Genomic DNA, 21,944 nt, shown 5'->3' with positions numbered 1-21,944 from the left:
GCGTGCGGGCTCCGGGCCGCCCCGGCGGGTTGGCGACGCCCCGAGGGGAGGACCTGCCGCGAGTCGGGCGGAGCGCGGGCCCGGGCGCGGCCACCCAGCCCGGCCCGCCCCCCAGGCCAGCCCGGCCCTCTCCCCGCCCCGCACGGGCTGCGAGCGGCCGCCGGTTCCGGGTCCTGTGACGATCAGGCGGCGTCGCGGGCGCGGTCTCGGCGAAGTTTCGACGGCGGGCGGGGGCCGGGCGCCGGGCAGGAGCGGCGGCGAGCGGCCGGCGGGAGGAGCGGGGCCCGGGCGCTGATGGCGGGCGGCGGAGCCGGGGACCTGGGCCGGGGGGCGGTCGCCGCCGCGGTGCCCGAGACCCGCGAGCACCTCTTCAAGGTGCTGGTCATCGGCGAGCTGGGCGTGGGCAAGACCAGCATCATCAAGCGCTACGTCCACCAGCTCTTCTCCCAGCACTACCGGGCCACCATCGGGGTGGACTTCGCGCTCAAGGTCCTCAGCTGGGACAGCCGGACGCTGGTGCGCCTGCAGCTGTGGGACATCGCGGGTGAGCGGCGCCCGGGGCGCGGACACGCGGGGAGCCCGCGGCGGGCGGGCGGGCGGCCTCGGGGCAGGGGCGTCCGCCAGGCTCGCCAACCGCCGGGACCCAGGGGCCAGGGGACCCTGCTCGGTCTCCGCTCGTCCTCCGGCCGCGGCCTGGACTCGCCGGGCACGGTTAGAACAGAGACTAAATCCACGGGGGAGGGGCGCGGTCGGGTGGACCCAGCGGGGCAGGACAGTGCGCCGCGCGGTAGCTGGGGAAGTGAGCGGCGGGACCAGGGAAGTCAGTGCCGGGAGCAGGCGCCTGCGGAGATGCTCTGCTTGGTCTGCGGAGGGCCTTCCATATCCCAGGGATGGAGAAGAGCCCTCCGCTCCGCTCCGCGCCCGCCTGGTCCCAGGTGAGGAAGCCTAGAGGCCTTTCCAGAAGTTTGAACTCGGAACGTGGACCCTCTCATATGCACCAGGAGGAGTCCCGGGAGGGGGCCGGCTGCTCCATTCAGCTTCCACCTTCCCAGATGGGAACTGAAGTCCCTGACTTACCCAAAGTTACACTTCTAGGTAGGGGCACAAGCAACCTCGAGACCAGGTTCCCTTCCCGAAGGTTTTTCACCCTCTGCCTGGGATCCCAGACTCAGCTTCATGAGTGAAACTCCCCTCTGCAAGTACTGCTCTCAGTTCTAGGCGAGGCCACCCAGGGGAAGGTTTTGGAAGGCATCTCTGGAAACTTGTTGCTCCTCCTCCTCTCTCTAAACCAGCGCCCCACCCCTGCACCCGCTTCCCCCATCTGTTTTCCTGGCATTTGCTTTCAGCTGTCATTTTGGAGCATTACACCCCTCTCTGAGGGGTACCTCTTCTTGCTCTAATTTGTGAACTCTGGGTGGTGGGGTGGCTGGGATGTGGGTATTAAAAAAGATGTCAACTTTTGGAAAGTTTAAATATGGAAGTGGTACCCTGTTCAATTATTACCGGTGCTAAGAAGCTCAGCATTTGCCTGGGAGCATGTTCAGGGTTGGAGAGGCCATCCTTGATCCTAGAAATGCATAAACCGAAGCCCATACCTTCTATGGTCATCCAGCCAGTAGAGGACAGGGACTGTGGGGACGCAGGTCTGTGCACTAGGTAGTGCACTATTCATCCAAAGCTTATTGCATATGGGAAAGTATTGAAAAGTTATAACCCAGGTACTCATTTACTTAAGAACAGACTTCCCAACTTCAGATATGAGAATAAATTTATGTTCATCAGTCCCTCAGATAAAGGGGGATCATCAGCTGGGTGTTTCGGTTCCAGAAAACCAAAAGTTCGTTTGAAAAGTCATCTTTTGAAGCCAGAGGCTTCTTTCGAAACACTTCCTGCTGTTTCATAGAACACTTCTGAACAGTAGTATTGCTATATGACTGTCCTGGGTCCTAACGGTGGTCGTGCCATGTGATTGATATTCATTCTCCCGGAATCTTCAGTGTAACTATAGATTGCCATGAAGGTGATTTTAAACCCCTGCGTAGGAGGCTTGTTGACTTTGCATTAGTCTTCATTTAAATAACGTGGTATTTAGCTATTAAATTATGATTAGGTCCCAGTGCAGGCAAATAAGAGGTTTTATACAGCATAGTTGTGTTTTTAAGCTTCAAGGAAAAATGCTGATGTTTAGAGACTTGGGAAAGCAAAACATGAGTTTTCTTCCTGGGTATCACCTCTTCTTTTTTCATTCTTCCTTAAAAGATCTATACATCTAGGAAGGGCACATAGTCTTTATTGGATTCTGATACATATCAACCCAGATGGAATATCCTTGCACTTTTGCCTTAAAACACACACACACACACAAGGGATTCCTGGATGTTAGAGACCATCCAGCCCACAATACACACCAGCAATTAACAAGATTAGACATAAACTTATGAGGTGATGGGAAATTATTAGGGTCACCTTATTAATAAGGTTTTCAGAGATGAGAGACAAATATAACTTGGCTTTAAGGTTTAAAGAGCTACATCGTGAACTATGTTTGGTTTGGGTCTTTGAATCCTAACTCATACCACTGGAATTAAGTAGTAATGATGTAATGAAGGCAAACAGGGGGCCACTCCAGAAAGTTCCCTTGTGGCCAAACATACTTGCCTTATGTAGTAACTAAGTTGAGTCTTTAAATCTCAAAGGATAGAAATAGTCCTTAATTGGAAAGAGTAAGTAGAGCTGGCCACTTGATATGACTAACTTAAGGTGTGGTGTTATTACGAGCTAATTTTCCTGTTAATTTAGAGTGAGGAAATGTGGTAAAGAGACTATGTCCACTCTCTGTACTTGAGAGCTTTGGCAAGTGTGACAGGCAGGAGTTGTCCAAATGCTTTTTGTAAATGCAGCCAAGCAGTTTCAGCTAAACTCTTCAAAATAAGAAAAATAGTGACTCTTGGGTACAGGCCTTAGGAAATCCTTTCTTAACCCATCAAATGAATGTGGCTTTAAAATACAGATGCAGTTTAATATAATTTTTGTGTTAGGCAATTGCTGTCTCTTAACTCATACCTGTTTTGAGACTGCTGCTCAACACATACTGAAATATATTAAAACTAGAGGCCCGATGCACAAAATTTTGTGCACTGGCGGGGGAGGTCCCTCAGCCCAGCCTGCGCCCTCTCGCAGTCTGGGACCCCTCGTTCCTTACCGCCCGGCCTGCAGCAAAGGTGGTGGGAGAGGCTCCCACCACCACTGCTGCACTTGCCAGTGAGCCCAGCTTCTGGCTGAGCAGCGCTCCCCCTGTGGGAGTGCACTGACCACCAGGGGGCAGCTCCTACATTGAGCGTCTGCCCCCTGGTGGTCAGTGTGCATCACAGTGACTGGTTGTTCCGCCATTTGGTCAATTTGTATATTAGGGTTTTATTATATAGGATATTGCAGTCTCCGGCAAGGTGTTAAAGAGAGTTTAATAAATGCATACTAAATTAAGATGTAGCAAGAGATGTCTCTAATCTTCATTTATTATATATTATAGGTGAAGTAGTATTTGACTTACTACTTATTATAAGCTTATTAGCAACTATAGAATTTTCCATGTAGGTTGAATGGCTGGTCTAGGCTAAATCTTTACAAATAAACAAACAAACAAATTTTTTTCATTTAGATCTAATATAATTCAGCCTTCATGTATTCATTGAAGTGATTTGCATTTTTAGGAGAGGCAGCTTTTTATCTCTATCCTCCTAGAGTTTTCAGCTGGGCCTGAGAATCAACTTAATGTAAGATAACAGTAGAAATTTACTTAATATAAGTTTTACATGACCCAAGAGCCCTCATAAGGAAATGAAACCCATGTAGCAAAACATAGTTTTTTTTAAAAAAAAAATTTAATTCATTTTTTTAGAGAGGAAGGGAGTAGGGAGAGAGATAGAAACATTGATGAGAGAGAAAAATCAATTGGTTGCCTCCTGCACAGCCCCTATTGGTGATTGAGCTTGAAACCTGGGCATGTGCTTCTTGGTGCATGGGTCAACATTCAACCACTGAGCCACACCAACTGGACAAAACATAAATATTTTAATATAAATTGAACAAAAAGATGCCTTTAGTTCAAAATAATCCTTATGCCAAATGGCATTTTGGGGATTAAAATTCCTTTATAAAAATCTGAGTAACACTCCTTTGGGCCATAGAACAAATCAGCAATAGCCTACTCTGAAGTTCATGTAAATATTATCAACCAAAACATAAAATGCATGCTTGGAAGGCATTTTAAATTATATAAACCATACTTAGATTTAGTGTGTATTTTTTTATTCCCATCCTAAATTTGAATGTTGACCTTGATTTTCTTGTTCCAGCTTGTATATCAGTGGTTCTCAACCTTCTGGCCCTTTAAATACAGTTCCTCATGTTGTGACCCAACCATAAAATTATTTTTGTTGCTAATTCATAACTGTAATGTTGCTACTGTTATGAATCGTAATGTAAATATCTGATATGCAGGATGGTCTTAGGCGACCCCTGTGAAAGGGGCATTCGACCGCCAAAGGGGTCATGGCCCACAGGTTGAGAACCGCTGTTGTATATTGTCAATTATTATATCTATTGGCCTGTTCTTGTCGTATTTTATAACTTTTAACCCTTTATGAACAAAATATGGAATATTCCCTCTGACATATTCTTGATATTCAAAATATAATAAAATCAGGGATTATTAATGTTCAAGTTTCTTCTAAATAAGAAGAAGCAGGGCTCTGAGGACTTAGTCTATGTAGTTTGTATAGTCTCTGTTTTAAACAGTGAAAACTACAGTAACTTTCCAAGGGCTTATTGGTGGTCAATTACTTATAACTCACTTATAGGGATTTTAAAAAGATTTACTACATCTGACTCCCGTACAACTTTGCCATCCTTAGTCTTACTCAGGTTCGACTGCTTTACTGAATTACAAGCAAAGCTTATTGTCTCATTTTACATCTTTGAATCTTCCTCAATATTTGAGTCCTGAGATACTTTTGGGCACCCCAATCTGCACTGTGCATTCACACTTGTACAGGCAGGATAGGATGGTCAGCATGATAACATATGTGTTACCCATATTGAAATTCCTTGACAATGATATGTCTATTGGCTTTCCTTTATTTATTTATTTATTTATTTATTTATTTATTTATTTATTTAAATATGTTGCCATTCTTAGTTGCCTCAGTTAACCCAAGCAAAAAGATGCTCAACGTTAGATGTATAGACAGACAACTGGTAAAAAGTACTAAACTTGACTTTGCTCCCAACCATTTGCCTAATCATTCTATTGTTTGAATTAAATTATAAACTTTTGGAGATCCCATAGTCTAAATACAGTGAGGTGTAGTAACTTGACCAAGAAAACATAGGTATCAGTAGCACTGTACAGAGACAGGTCTCATGACTGAGATATGAAAACAATCAGCTATTAATAATATGTCCGATTTTGGGTTCACTGGTGATATAACAGTGGTATAAACCCTTGTCTAAATTTGCAAATGTTCTGATCATTCTTATATTAAAGTGTATGACTCATATTTTATACCCATTATAATGATCATCTCTTTATGTTATTATCCAGAATGTTCAGTTATTATACTTCTCTTAATTATTACTTCCAAGGTAGATACTTTTTTGTTTGGCTCTATCATTTTTGTGTGTGTGTGCATTTCCAAACTATGGGCTTTTGACGATAACAAAACTGTTTGATGGTATATGGTTGCAGAACACACCCAGGAAAAGCAAGGTAGTAGATGCTTATCTGGTCGTCTCTGTGACATCACTGATTAAACCAGTAAAGCCATGCATTAGTCTAGAGATGCAGTGTTATTTTCAAATATATTTTAGGAGAACTTTTATCCATCACCTATGTGTTATCCTGATCTTTCAATTTTCTTAAGCTTTTGATATGGAATTTTAATGATTCTTATTCTATTTTTAACTGTTCCCAGGACTTCATTTTTATTCAGGTATGATGGGGTCTACACATCAGGAGACTATAGCCATTGTAAAAAAGTTTGTTACTTAGGGTTCCCAAGATGAGAGAGCAGGCCTCAGCCTGCAGGACCTCCTTGGTCAGGTGGCAAGATGAGTGAGGGGAAAGCATGGGCAAGAGCCTTGATTGTGGTTTTTGTAGGAGGGGATGCGCAAGGCAGCATAGACAAGCTGAGCAAACTTAAGTTTGAGTAGTTGGAAAGATTTCATTGGGTGGGGCTATAGGGTGGTCCCTAGTTGTCTAATAGCTGGCTATGGGGTGATTTAGGGCCTGAGGATAGAGTCCTAGACTGCAGGAGCCTGCAAACAGGAGGCTGATGGAGGGTATGGACTCTGCATTGGTTGGCTTACATATCAAAGACATACTCTCAGCAAGTTGTCTCTAAGAACTAGCTAACCCTGGGAGGGTCAGTCCTTCCCTTAAGTCCACAAGGCCCTAAGATGTCAAAGCTTCATAAAATGTAGAAAATAAAAAGCATGACTAATATATATTTCTAGGCATTTATTAAAATAGATTGAAAGTATACTTGAAAAGAGGAAGACTTTGAAGGTCTTAGATTTGTAACCCCAAAATAGCATATTCTTAAAATAGTAAGGATTTCACACTTAAACAACACTTACCTAATAGAGAGTGGGTAAGTTGACAAGTTTAAGTTGTATTATGGTTGTAGAGATCTTCTCTTGAATGATAAAAATAGTGAAAGCATAAATGTAGGGAAATTTCTGGAGGACATACAAGTTCAAGAAAAAAGTGCTTTAGAATTTTATTCAACTATATTGTCAAAAAAGCTTTTTGACTTTTTGCAATCTAGGAGACTAGGAATCTGTAATTTCCTCACTCTTCTTTTGAATGAGATGAACCACATAAAAATAAGTGCCTAACAGGGGGTTAATTTAAGGATCTCTGTTGGTCTTTCTAACTGATATAGATCACCTTACATTCTCTTCTTCCCATTCTTTACATTAACTTCTATCCAGATATTTGCCTTAAGCATCTTATGCAGTGATTTTTTTTAATTGCTTCTTGAAATTAAGCTAAATCTATTAGGGTGTGTGTGTGTGTGGCTATATGGTGCCTCCTCCATCAGACTCATGGGAGGTGCTTAAAATGCAGATTATTTAGCATCAAACTGTATCAACAGACTTGGCTTCAAGTGCCAAACATCACCATGAAGTCAGTTATCTCACCTAGTAAGTATGTGGCTGGGCCATCCAAGGTCGGTGAGCAGAGCTATGAAGTTTTAATGGACTAAAGCTGATGTTTCACCACTCAGCTATTCCTTGGCCATATTCCATGTTTTTGTGGTTCAATCAAATGTACATGCCTTGCTGCGAGGCCAGCTAGGGGATCTAGGGCTTTTAAAAAAATTTGATATTGCTTCTCCAAATAAAATTCTGTGATGGGATATTGGGGTAGGTAATTAGCAATCCTCCATACTTAGAAAATTAGAATTCCCAGAAGTGAGGCCTGGAAATTTGCAATTTACCAAGCCCCATGGGTGATCTGATTGATACTAAAGTTGAGGACAGCTGTTATGTCACCGAATTGCAGGGATAGGTCATGGACCCAGATATTTCTGCATCAAAGGTTTCATTGCTATGTTATCCCCCTATCATTTTACATAGGGCTCAGTGGTTGAGTGTTGACCCATGAATCAAGAGGTCACCAGTTCCATTCCTAGTCAGGACACATGCCCGGGTTGTGGACTCAGTCCCCAGTAAGGACCGTGCAGAAGGCAGCCTATCAATGATGTTTCCTTCTCATCTCATGTTTCTCTCTATATATCCCTCACTCTTCCTCTATCTCTAAAAAAAATAAATACAAACACATTAAAAAATAAGAAAATCAGAGAAATGAATGGATTTGTGTTATAACATGTAACTCCCTTTACCTTCTTGGTAGTACAGTATTAAACTGAAATTCAGTGCATATCAAATTTACAGTCAGATGGTGCTAATTTGATGCATTATCTTTTAAACTTCTTTTACTGAGAATAATACACTTATTTTATGGAAAATTATGCAAGTCAGTGCAGGGGACAGGGGGAATGTGCAAGTAGCAGTACAGTCTATCTCACATCACTTTATTGGTTACTATTATGGTAGTTGTTTAAGAAATTTTTTTACTTTTAACAGTACCTATAATTCTAACATGTTAAATACTAGAGTGTAATGCTGGGACAAGTTTATAATAGCTTGATAAATTAGTAGCACAATGAGTCATAAACTTGATGCCTAAAAATAGAAAAAATACTCATGTGGTTACGAATTATAGCCCTCCTACATGTAAAACCCAAGACACATTACAACATCACATTATTACCTAAATCAAGCTGTATAAAGTGTTAAATGGACATATAATCCTCCTTTTAGAACCAATGATTGGACTTAAAGTTTGGGTCTTGATCTATCAGCCGCCAACCATATCAGCTTGTTAGAAGAGCTTCATCTCTGAAGTGCACGATGAGATTTAAGGATTTTTGTAAACGGTTTTACATGCACTAATTAGAAATTATGCATTTTCATACAATCACCTTGAGCAAGAATATGTAGCTCAGTGATACTCAGTGCGTGGGAAAAACTAAGCACTTATACTTGGAAAAGTAGGCACCAATTGTCCTAGTGCTTGATTTGATTTGTCATTGTGAAATTTATATTTTTAGTTTCAAACAACATTAAGAAACATTTAGGTTATTTAGTAAGTAGGGTGTGAACATAAACTATTGAGACAAACCTTAACAAACTAAAGGAAACCAGTGATTAAAATCATAAGAGAAAGCATCTCTGGCCTGTATTAGTGCTGTGCTATGGTACTTACTGCCTTGGGTCTGTTGGGAAACATGGGGACATATGGAGCAGTGTATATCCAGAAAATATTTGGCTAACAGATCAGATAGCACACTAGATAACCAACCAGCCTAGGATATTTGAAGAACTTTATTTCCCTGGGGTTTTATTTTCTCGGCTACAAAATAAGAGAGGTTTGGCTAGATAATACAGGTTGTTGTCTTCCAGTTATAATATTGTCCACTTAAGTGTTTTGTCAGAAAAGCATGAAAGTGTTCTCCTCCCTCGAGTAAGAAATAGCCACAGGACTGGTCAAAGAAGTTGGTGCTGCTTAAGAGTTCTCCTACCATCTGAACTACTTCCTCAGACCTATTAAGAGGAAGATCTCTCACCCAGTCAGTGTGGCTCAATGGTTGAGTGTCCACCCATGAACCAGCAGGTCATGGTCCGATTCCTGGTCAGGGAAACATGCCAGGGTTTTGGGCAGGATCCCCAACAAGGAGTGTGTAGGAGATAACCGATCAATGATTCTCTCTCATCATTGATGTTTCTAACCCTCTCTCCTCCATTCCTCTTTCTGAAATCAACAAAATAAAATGAAATAAAAAAGAGGAAGATCTCCCAGGTCCTGCTGAGTTTCCATATTGCTGTAAACTTTAATTTTTAACAGACCCACACCACACAAAACAGTACTTATGCAGCTGTCTTTGTAGTGAATAACTGTGGCTTTCTTCTCTGCCCAGTCCTCTTCTGTCATAGGACACAACCCAGGAGCATTCAGTGTTGCAGGAATTTCACTTATGTATTTGTGGAAAGTAGAATCTCAGGATAATAAAGATTTTTGGGGACTAAACTTATTTTATCCTTCCATTATTCCATCAAGCAATATCTAAAATTACATAATGGCATAGTAGAATTTGAAGTAGAAATATATTAATTCAGGGTAGCTTTGCATTTGTTACTATCAATAAAATGTAGATAAAGCATGTTTTTCATCATGTGTTTTACTGGAAAATGTCTTATCACAGTGTTTTTAACATTGGTCAGAGTTATAAATCTCAGATTAGTGTTGACTGCCACTCATGTTTTCTTAATACTCTACTCTGTAACTTGGCCGATTGAAGATATAAGCTTTAAAAGTCAAAGCAACTGCAAGTTCAGAATGGCTGGCATCATATTTCCATAGGTGTGTGGGAGTCAGGAGACCCAGGTTCGAGTCCCATCTTCTTTAGTCATTGCTACTGAATCCTGATCAAGCAGCTCTTTGTGTGTTTTTTCATCTGTCAGATGAAGATAAGGACCTTTCTACTCCAAGAATAGTGTGATATCAGATAGTAAGAGCATGCTTTGCAAAGTCCTATATGATATGGTAAGCAGTAGATTTTTTCCCCAAAATTTTTAACCTTTAAATTATTTTAAAAGTACAATATTTGAAGAACTCTGCAATTTGATCCTTCTCTTAATAGCACAGCCATGGTGCTACTTTTTGTTCTAAAGTAATAGGTTTGCATGTGTCTGCCTTCTTAAAAAAGAGCAATCTTGTATATCAAGTCAAAATCCAGTGGAGATGTGAAGGAAAGATAAATTTTGAGCATGAAATCTTTTATCTCATCTTTTTCGTTAGCATTTAACCCACTATACTTATCTTCTTCCTGCAAGCTTCATTTTCTCCTATTCTTGTCTCTTCTTCCTCTATTCCCAGCTTTCTTTTTTTTTCCTTTAGTACCTCTCTTCTCTTAGACCCAGGGGAGAGGAAAGTGATGGACTCTGTACTTTAAATACTGACCTTGATGGTTATGGAGACTGTGTTGTACAGGGGCAGAACAAAAATGAGTTACTTGTGTACTCAGGCCACATGATCAGCCACTCTGCTTTGTGAGTCAGCTCTGTGTGTATGTCCTTAATCTCACAGTTTATGTTGCTGTGGAATGGGAGATATGTGTTTAGAGCATTATTCTTAGGGTCAGAGGGGTTTTATCTAAATTGGGACCCTGTTTATATTAGGAATGTTTAACCTCTTATTATATTTTTTTCTAGGGCAGGAGCGGTTTGGCAACATGACCCGAGTCTACTATAAAGAAGCTGTTGGTGCTTTTGTAGTCTTTGATATATCGAGAGGTTCCACATTTGAGGCTGTCTTAAAATGGAAAAGTGACCTGGATAGTAAAGTCCATCTTCCAAGTGGTGGCCCTATTCCTGCTGTTCTCTTAGCTAATAAATGTGACCAGAAAAAGGAAGGTAGCCAGATTCCTGCCCAGATGGACCAGTTCTGCAAAGAACATGGCTTCACTGGATGGTTTGAAACCTCCGCAAAGGTGAGATCTGTTTTGCCTGAGTATCCGCTCTGCTGTGAGCTTGTAAATATAAAGTATTTAGGTGTACTTAGGTGAGTGCTGGTTGGAAGCCTGGAAAAAAGTTCAGTCAACAGCAGCAATGCTTAATGCTTTCAAAATTGGTTTGTGGGAGGTGAACAGGAAAGATTTCACATTAAAATGAAAATGAGCTATTATTCAGAGTAAATAACAAATGCCATTTTCTGTGAGCTGAGTCTTTAAAGAAAGTCTCATGCACCTAGAGTTTATGGGATGAAGCACAAGCATTTTTTTAATTTTTCCAGAAGGCTAACAAACCTAGGACCATGTCCCTGGTAGAGATGTAGTTCACGTGCAAGGCCAGCAAAGGCATTGAAAAAGTCAGAGAATGAATTTGGATGATATTTGACGAGTTTTATATTAACAGTATGAAATAATTTGAACGAGAAGAAAGTATCAATATTTGTGACATGTTTCTTCATGAACAGTAGAGTGAGAATTTTTCTTTGACCCATATGGGAAGCTGGATAAAATGTTTTTTTGATCCTTAATGGTGTGGTAGCTCAGTTGGTTAGAGTGTTGTCCCAATGTGCTAAGGTTGCAGGTTCGATCGCTGGTCAGGGCACATACAAGCATCAACCAACGAATGCATAAATAAGTTGAGTAAGTTGATGTTTCTCTCTCTCTCTTTCCCTCCCTCCCTCTATCCCAGTGATGGCGAACCTATGACACACGCGTGTCAGGGGTGACACGCGAACTCATTTTTTTGGTTGATTTTTCTTTGTTAAATGTCATTTAAATATATAAAATAAATATCAAAAATATAAATCTTTGTTTTACTATGGTTGCAAATATCAAAAAATTTCTATATGTGACACGGCACCAGAGTTAAGTTAGGGTTTTTCACAATGCTGACACGCCGAGCTCAAAAGGTTCGCCATCACTGCTCTATCCCTCTCTCCCTTCCTCTCTTTCTCAAACCAATAAATAAAATAAACACACACACAAGTCACTTTTGAAAGTCTTAACAGACTAGATATACAAGAAAGCAAAGGTGAAAATCACAAGCACAAAGTATTGGAGGGTAGAGGGTGCTTGTTTATGTGTGTTGGAAGTTTCACTTTAGAGGTCAAATAGCAATCAGACTTATGTTTGAGAAATTCTGTGATGACAAACTCAAAACCATAAGTTTGGTGTAATCCTAGCACAATTCCTGGTTTTAGTATGCCTTCTGTGAATTTCCTATTTATATGTTTTAAAAAAGCATTGTACCTACTAATCACCTATGTACTACCAGGTTGTTTTTAGCTTCACCCAAAACTCACTCTAAAAGTGGAAGATTGTTTGGTGCCTCTTATGATCAGAATAACATTGAATGATGATGGAGTCATGGGGAAAAATAGTGTCCACTGGAGGTTAAACAGAGAGGTAAACATAGAAATAGATCTCGATGTGCATATGGATACACACAAGTATCTACTGAATGTCTGTTGAGAGGGCTTAGAAGCAATGACACCACAGAACCAACAGCTTACAGAGTTCTCAGTAATTTAAAATGCTGCTGTTCTCCAATAAAAAGAACCAGGGTTTCCTGGAGAAATGACTGGTTTCAGGACCATGGGACAAGCAAGTGAAGACATGCCTGAGATATTTTGTGGTGCCAGAAAGTATACAAAGTGTGATGGAGACATGTCACAAAGACACAGGAGCCTACCTATAGGAGCCCCCTTATCTAAGACAATTTGAGCAATAAAGTAAATAACATTGTAATATTATGTACACAGAATAAAATAATAATCTGTGATATGAATAAATAAGTGGTAGAGAAGAGAATTGTAGAATTACAGCTGATAAATATAGAAGGAATTATGGAAATAGGAAATCACCATTAAACACCACAGCAATAATTGTTTTAGGGAAGAATTGATTGAAGCTAAAATTAATGGGAAAAAGTATGGTAAAACATAGAATATTTACATATTTTACTTACTAAGTACATAGGGAAGAAGAGGAATCTTTCAGGGAGAAACCTGAGAGATAGAACTTTAAGCGAGTGGGCCTCATACACTGACAAAGACATCACTCATGCCTTATTCCTGTCCAAAATGCATAACGAACTTAATACCAAGGAAGCATCAAGCAGACTCAAATTAAGGGCTATTCTCTGGCCAGTACTCTCTGAGAATGTCAAGTTCATGAAAGTAAGGAGACTAAGGAACTGTTCCAGATTAAAGGAGACAGGAGACATGACCACAAAATTCAGCTGCTCACCTGGACAATTGGTATAATTTGAATAAGGTTGATAGAATAATGCTGATAATACTATTATCTAATTTCCTGATTTTGATAGTTGTACTCCATTTATCTAAGATGTTAACATTTGAGGAATATGGGTGAAGGGTGTTTAGGAATTTTTACTATTATTGCAATGTTTTTGTAAATACAATTATTTTAAAATATTAAGTTAAATATTTTAAAAATCACAGATTTTGCTATGTGTTACTGATTGTCTACTTGATGACAACTTATAAATCTATTACACAAATGTGATAGGTAGTGATTCCTTAGGATAGTGTTAATGGACATTACACCTAAAACATTGTTTCAGGTCAATTTACATATGACATCTAAAATTAATAATTCACTAATAATACAGGAGAGGGGGCATGAGGACTATATAAGTCAACTAAGTCCAGGGCCTGTCTCGTGCTGCCTGACACGGAACTGGGCTGACCAGAGGTTTAAGCAGACCAGGAAGAGCCTCTGGACAGGGAAAACTCCTGCAAGGATTGCTCCTCACTCGTACATTACCGTTTACCCATACCTTAAAGCAGTGGTTCTCAAACTTCTGGCCCTTTCAATACAGCTCCTCATGTTGTGACCCAACCATAAAATTACTTTCGTTGCTACTTCATAACTGTAATGTTGCTACTGTTATGAATCATAATGTAAATATCTGATATGCAGGATGGTCTTAGGCGACCCCTGTGAAAGGGTCATTGGACTGCCAAAGGGGTCGCAACCCACAGGTTGAGCACCGCTGCCTTAAAGGGAAAGCACAAGGTCACAAAATATACCTAGTAATGGTTAAAGTTAATCCCAACTTTTCCCCACTCTCTGTTTCCCCATAGCAGCAATTTTCCATAGAAACTATAACCAGATATAAAAGATATAAGCTTAACCTCTAGAGATGGTTGGAGTCTCTTCTCCTTCTCTCGTGAGACTCCACAAGAGAAGGAAACAAGACTACTCTGTGGAGGGGCTTTTCCTGCTTGTCCTCTCTGCTCATAAAACCTGCTTTTCCACGTTAACCTCTTCTCTGTCTGGCTCATGTCTTGAATTCTTACCTGTGCGGAGCCAAGAACCCCTCTGGCATCACTCAGAGATGGGGGAGCAACATGATGGATTTATCCTATTTTAATATGGTGTGGCCCCTTGACCTTTTTCTTCATAATGTATCCAGAACACTTGAATTAGATGTTCAAGGGCAGGGATGTTTTTCATTTCATTGCTTCCATTTATGTGCGTGGCAACCCAGAGGGGGGTGAATATTTATTTGCAACCATCAAAATAGTTTTTTGAACCTCAGTGGCAAAAAGTTTAAAATAGGAACATCCTAAAGGGTGATCTTTTGTAAAAAGAAGAGGGTTCCATAGCCACATTACTCAGTAGCACTGAGCTCTTGGCTAACACTGTAGTGTTGGAGAAGCTGATAGCTGGGTACTTACAGTGTCCCCAGTGAGGAACTTTCCTAGTTCCTGTGAATATTCTTCAAGTGTTATTCTGTGGATTAATCCTCAGAATTGATCCTGTTCCTTATTTCTGCTCTACAGGACAACATCAACATAGAGGAAGCAGCCCGCTTCCTGGTGGAGAACATTCTCATGAACCAGCAAAGCTTTCCCAATGAAGACAACGATGGGGACAGAATTAAACTGCACGAGAAGGCCTTGCCAGCAGAGAGCAAATCCCAGTGTTGCTGACGTGGCTTCAGCTCCTCTCCTGCTCACCAGATGCAGCCTGACTTGATTTCTCCATTTGGAGCAAATTCCTGAGAAAGGATTGAGGTGGTGGGTGCCCTGCTCTGTGATCTTCCCAGAGCTGTGCTTAACGTGACCGTGAAGGCACTCTGGGAGCCTTAGCTGAAGTGGGTGTCGGTGTCTACCCTGAGCATGGCTCTGCACCTCAGAGTGAGCACTTGGACCTCTCTTGTTGTTGCTGCTGCCATCAGGTGCAGGATAATGTTTACATCCTTCTTAACATCTTTGAAAATGACAATGCTCAGGATTTGGTACGAGTTTCAAGTTGTGGCTCTTAGAGTAGGCACTGGGGTGGTAATAAACTTTCCCAGCAGTCTTAGAGTAATTGTACAAGCCTATATTTTTGTATTTTATCTTCACTTTTGAAGGAGGCTTTTAGACTGTTAGCCACATAAGGCTTGAAGTTTCTGTTTAGCAAGGTTTTCCCCCTCAAAACTTCTAACTGGAGCTAGTTTTATCAGATCTATAACAGTCATCTGTAACTTCAAGGAAAGAAGTTATTCAAAGATTAGATCCAAGTTTCCATAGTATGAATTGTGAGAGAAACAAGGTCGTGTGGTTTTATATAAAGTTCTGGGCACTTAAAATATAATACACGAGGAAGATACATCTGGCTCACAATATTTGTATTACCATTCAATCCAATTAAGAACAGAATAAATATTTTGACTGATGTCTTTGTTTTGAATTAATGTAGCTCTACCAGGTAATATGGGGTATATTTTTATGCCTTAGAAAACTTTGTCTGTTTACTTTTACTTTTATTGTTAAGGAATTAATGATAATCATGTGAAAGGTGCAACTTCTCTTTTTCAGAGGGATATTTAAAGGTGTTTGTGACATAATCCAAAGCTAATGTGAAATGAGGTATGAAAAAAAATGTCTTATACATTATTATGAACTTGGATATGAATGATCCATGCATTTATTAATAGCAGGAAAAAAAAGCTAGCACAGAATTACACTTGATCTGAGAGACACAGAATTATACTTGATCTGGGAATAAATAGTAGTCATGGTCCATAAAATGGAGCTCATTCTTCTCACCAACTGAGCTTTGCCTGGGAATCACAAATACGTTTACACTAGAGGCCCAGTGCACAAATTCGTGCACGGCCGGGGGGAGGGGCCTTGGGTGGTTGACAGGCCTGCCCTGCGCCCTGGCCGAACTCCAGTCGAACTCCTGGTTAAGGGGACAATTTGCATATTACCCTTTTATCATATAGGATGTTACATTTTTAAGTAACTCTTTGACCTTTTCTGACACGTATTCAAGGTCCTTGAGAAATCTGGCAGAGGCTTATTTAGCTTTCAAACCAATTTACATACATAAAGAGAGAAAGAATCTACAAGTTTCAAATGAAATACTCTCAGAAAGGGTGGGGAGGAGGCAGGGGTGGATAAAGTCTCTTCCCTTATTTTCAACAGGGAGAATTAAGCCTTATTTTTAATTTGTATTTTCCATTACTATCAACCCAGGATAAACATTTGCTTATGTGTACAAGGGAGAATATAGAGAAGCCCATCACTTGCATATACATGCAAAAAAACAAAAGTTAACAGTAGCAATAGTAAATAACAATAACTAAATGCTTAGCTGTAGGGGGAAAATAAAATGCACAAGTGTATGTTATTAAAAAACAAAGTTTAGCCAAGTAAATTAGAAGGTCTAATTGTATTAAACAATCATGAGTCCAGCAGCATCCCATTGAGCAAGTAGAAGAGTTCTCCAAAGGGCTATAAAAAAGGGACAGTTTTAATAAGAAAGGGAGCTATTAACAAAAGAAGAGAAAGGATCATTTTTAGACCAAGACATTTTGGGGGAGTGGTGGACAGCCAGAGTTTTTTATATGCAAATTGCCTTGTTTTTCAATGGGAGATGGGGGTTGATGATGAGAAGGCACAGGTCACACATTACCTCATTGACCAGAGAATTTCGGAGTGGTTAACAAAGATTACCTTTCTGAGAGGGACTGAAACAGCAATAGGTTAGGTATTAAATCTAAGTTTGGTGTCATAGGCTTTAGCATAAGTGATGGTATTTGGGGCCTGTGGTTTGCTCTTTAACAATACCCATAGAAGGAGATACTGTGCAGCAGTATAGTAGCATTTAAATAAAAATGTGTGTTAAAAATTAAAGGCTGTGTGAGCCATTCAGAAAGATAAATACCAAATTCCTTATTGCAATTACCTCAAGTAAAGGCTAGAATTGTGGGTGTTGGTCAAAGCTGACTTGGGTTTTTTAGATAAGGTTTACATTTTTATGGTACAGTTTCATTTTAAACCTATCAGCATATTCCTTGCACTGTCACTGAAATCAAAAGGAGCCTTCCAATTGGGAACATAATACTTTTAAAATTTAAAAAACACTTTTTTCCCTCACTTATTTATTGGTCTTCCTTTACAATCAACACTTTGAAGGTTTTTTTAAAATTCTTTATTGTTTAAAGTATTACATATAGTATCACATACTTCTCCTTTTTCCCCCATTGACCTCTCCCTGACGACCCCCACCCCCTAGCACATGCCCTCACCCCCCTGCTGTCTGTGTCCATTGGTTATGTTTATATGCATGCACACAAGTCCTTTGGTTGATCTCTTACTGTCCCTCCCATCTGCTGCCTTCCCTCTCTGGATCTATTTTTGTTCATCAGTTTATGTTCATTATATTCCACAAATGAGTGAGATCATGTGATACTTATCTTTCTCTTGCTGGCTTATTTTGCTTAGCATAATACTCTCCATGTCTATCCATGCTGTTATGAATGGTAAGAGTTCTTTCTTTTTTACGGCAGCTTAGTATTCCACTGTGTAGATGTACCACAGATTTTCAATCCATTCATCTGCTGATGGGCACTTGGGCTGTTTCCAATCTTAGCCATTGTAAATTGTGCTGCTATGAACATAGGGGTGTATATATTCCTCCTCATTGGGGTTTCTGATTTCTTGGGATATATTCCTAGAAGTGGGATCACTGGGTCAAATGGGAGTTCCATTTTTAACTTTTTGAGGAAACTCCATACTGTTTTCCGCAGTGGCTGCACCAGTCTGCATTCCCACCAGCAGTGCACGAGGGTTCCTTTTTCTCCACATCCTCACCAGCACTTTCGTTGTTGATTTGTTGATGATAGCCATTCTGACAGGTGTGAAATGGCATCTCATTGTTTTGATTTGCATCTCTCAGATGATTAGTGACTTTGAGCATGTTTTCACATGTCTCTTGGCCTTCTGTATGTTCACTTTCAAAAAGTGTCTATTTAAGTCCTTTGCCCATTTTTTTTTGAATGGGTTGTTTATCTTCCTTTTGTTAAGATGTATGGGTTCTCTGTAAATTTTGGAGATTAGACCCTTATCAGAGATAACATTGGCAAATATGTTCTCCCATGCAATGGGCTTTCTTGTTTTGTTGGTTTCTTTTTCTGTTCAGAAGCTTTTTATTTTGATGTAGTCCCATTTGTGTATTTTCTCCTTAGTCTCCATTGCCCTAGGGGGCTGTATCATTAAAGATATTGCTACGACATATGTCTGATATTTTGCTGCCTATGAACACTTTGAAGTTCTTAACAGGTAACATTTGGCCTTTTTATTTCTTAAACTGCTGTATTGAGGTATATTGAAATACAAGAACTTACACTTATTTTCAGTATGATAAGTTTTCTATATCTGTGTACACCCATGAAACCACTTAAGATAATGCATATAGCCATTACCCAATCCCCCCATGATTTATTTATTGAATTGCCTCATGATTTATTTATTAAATTTATTGGGGTGACATTGGTTAATGAAATTTCCAATGGAAATTTCAGGGGTATAATTCTATAATACATCATCTGTATATTGCATTGGGTGTTCACCACCTCAAGTCAAGTCTCCTTCCATCACCATTTATTCCCCCTTTACCCTCTACTATCTCTCCCAAATCCCCCCTTCCCCTTTGGTAATAGCCATACTGTTATCCATCTATGAGAAAAACCACTTTGAATTATCTTTATTTTTTACTACATTTAATAACACTGCCTATGATTTTGACCTTCTTGGTACATATATTAGTTCACTTGCTAAATCAATTAACTTTCCTAATATTAATAGCTGGAATTATTCAGCTCAGAGTTAAAAATGTACATTTACATTCACATAGGGTGAATGTTTTATTATTGCTCAATTTAGCCAGTGTTCAAGAATGGACAATTTGCCCAGCCAACATGGCTCAGTGGTCAAGCATCAACCTATGAACCAGGAGGTCACAGTAGGATTCCTGGTCAGGGCACATGCCTGGGTTTCGGGCTCAATCCACAGTATGGGGCATGCCAGGAGACAGCCAATCAATGATAATCTCTCATTATTGATGTTTCTATCTCTCTCTCCCTCTCCCTCACTGAAATTATATATATATATATATATATATATATATATATATATATATATATATATATATAATATATATATATGACAACTGTGCAATTTAAGGAACAGGCTTCATATGCATGTGAAATTATATGAACTACCCATTTCTTTGTACAGAATTTTGTATTCAAAGATGAATATATAAAGCCACCATTCTTTTTATTTTATTCTCCAAGCTGTGTGTTTATGCTTGTATGGAAGAGGTAGAAATGTGGATGATATAGGTTAGAGTTACATATTTTTAAAAAACTGCTAGAATGTTAGTAATTCAATCTACTGCCTCCAAACTATTACCTAAATACCATCTAGTATTGCCCTACAAGTCTATTAGCATTTCCCATATCAAACCAATATCTTTGAATTTTCTTTTCACTGCCAAACCTGCCCTAGAGGTTTAAGTGTTTATATACAGGTTGCTCCCATTAGCTCGAGGTAGAGCATTCCTATGAAACCTTTCCTAAGCCAAATGGTGGAAAGCGAAGAAGCAATTACCATCAATTTATATGGAAAAACTTTTGAGCTGTCCCAGACACAAAAATTAACTTACCAAATCATGCTAAACAACATATAAAACCTAAAATAACACTGACCTGTAGTGAAAGCAGGAATGCACAAAATAAATGGAGATGAAGCATAGATGCTCACAGAGCGATGACAGGCCTTGATGCTGAGATACTGTGTGGTTCCCAGGAGGGAGCTTGGTGGGGCCTCTCTTACACCGCCTGAGTGCACATTGCCTCTGCAATGGCTGCTGCAGAACAAATGCTGGACGCTATCTTCACTTTTCATAACAATTCTTCACTAAAACAATTATTACTGTAGTCTGTTTCCATCAAAAATGGTAAGAGAGCCCTAGCCAGTTTGGCTCAGTGGATAGACTGTCAGCCTGCTGACTGAAGGGTTCCGGGTGTTCAGTTCTAGTCAAGGGCACATACATTGGTTGCAGGCTCCTCCCCAGTCCGGGCCCTGGGCTCGTGCAGGAGGCAACCAATCGGTGTGTTTCTCTCACATGGATATTTCTTTCCCTTTCTCTTACACTCTCTCTAAAAATCAATGGAAAAATATCCTCGGGTGAGGATCAAAAAATAATGGTAAGAGAAATAGAATAAAAATTACAAAAAGAAATGGAAATATTTTTTAAAAAATAAGAGAGCAAAAGGGAGAATGGACAATGGAACTCTAACAATTGGTATGCTCAGAATATGTTAAACTAAAGTGATTCATAGTTTGAAAATAATAGGGCAGAAACATATTAGGCAGGGGTGGGCAAACTTTTTGACTGAAGCGCCACAATGGGTTCTTAAACTGGACCGGAGGGCCAGAACAAAAGCATGGATGGAGTGTTTGTGTGAACTAATATAAATTCAAAGTAAACATCATTACATAAAAGGGTACGGTCTTTTTTTTTTTTTTTAGTTTTATTCATTTCAAACGGGCCAGATCCGGCCCGTGGGCTGTAGTTTGCCCACAGCTGTAATGAGGGCAATGCAAACAAACCCCAAAAGGCACAAATATCAAAGTAAATGCATGGCAAAAAACACCAAGTGTGAAATGAGAACATGTTACTACAAAGAAAGGAATCCACGATGATAATTTAAGTTATAAATGTTGTTACACAAATCATCAATATTCATAAAACAAATTCTAGGAAGTATTAGGAAAAAATGTAGTATAAAACTCCAGTTGAACTTTTCTCAATCATATACAAAATAAGATAGATCCTCTGCAAACACACACACACACACATTCTTCCCAAAATATATAATTTTTCAATAACCATGGAAAAATCAATCACAAAGGTCACCATGGACTAGCCATAGAGAAACCTCAAATTTTGAAAGAAATCGATAACATTCATCACAAACCAAGTAAGATCAGAAAACAGTAGGAGGAATACAGTCAAACCAAGTAAATTAAAATTAACGTGGACATACATCTCAGACCAAGAGGAAAATTGAACCTAAAGTTATAGAATATTGAAAAATAAATATCACAAAAAACCATATATAGAAACCTGAGCTGCCGATAACATCAGAATCAAAAGCTTACCTCTAATTGATTATAATAAGTAAATTCTTCCATGCAAAACACAGTAACATGTTTGATGGGGCATTTAAAAAATAATTTCCAATAAGAAGTAAATGCTAATGAAAGGGAAAACACTAAATCCCAAGTTTGAATGTATAACTTTGTGTATTAAATCAGCTCATATAGGATTATTTCTGCTCTGACACTTGAACTGCTCATCTCTATGAAAAAGAAAGTTTTTTCTGTAATTTGCAGAATTCAGTGTTAAGCTGCAAGTGTGACACGGTGGCTTCTTTCTGTTGCTATGGGCAAGTTACTTGAATGACTGCAACAGAATTCTGAACTGAACAGAGAT

The 21,944-nt window shown here is 39.7% G+C and overlaps 1 protein-coding gene across 1 annotated transcript; it reads left to right on the top strand.

The window, feature by feature from the left end:
- Positions 1-280: 280 nt before the first annotated feature.
- Positions 281-16,931, top strand: RAB32 (RAB32, member RAS oncogene family). Its single transcript, XM_081093967.1, has 3 exons — positions 281-544; positions 10,840-11,117; positions 14,948-16,931. Exons 1-3 carry the CDS (start codon positions 295-297, stop codon positions 15,095-15,097), a joined length of 678 nt encoding a protein of 225 aa, XP_080950093.1. The 5' UTR covers positions 281-294; the 3' UTR covers positions 15,098-16,931.
- Positions 16,932-21,944: the final 5,013 nt, after the last annotated feature.

Source organism: Myotis nattereri, assembly GCF_964212035.1.
Source record: "Myotis nattereri genome assembly, chromosome: 6".
NCBI lineage: Eukaryota > Metazoa > Chordata > Mammalia > Chiroptera > Vespertilionidae > Myotis > Myotis nattereri.
The sequence above is the reverse complement of the archived record's forward strand: the minus strand, read 5'-3'. Positions and strand labels throughout refer to the sequence as shown.

What these genes read in the sequence shown, in the direction of transcription:
- RAB32 (XM_081093967.1), top strand. Translation starts at nt 295, where the DNA reads ATGGCGGGCGGCGGAGCCGGGGACCTGGGCCGGGGGGCGGTCGCCGCC. An exon ending in GCAGCTGTGGGACATCGCGG is followed by an intron (nt 545 to 10,839) that starts GTGAGCGGCGCC and finishes ATTTTTTTCTAG; the next exon opens with GGCAGGAGCGGTTTGGCAAC. An exon ending in GGTTTGAAACCTCCGCAAAG is followed by an intron (nt 11,118 to 14,947) that starts GTGAGATCTGTT and finishes TCTGCTCTACAG; the next exon opens with GACAACATCAACATAGAGGA.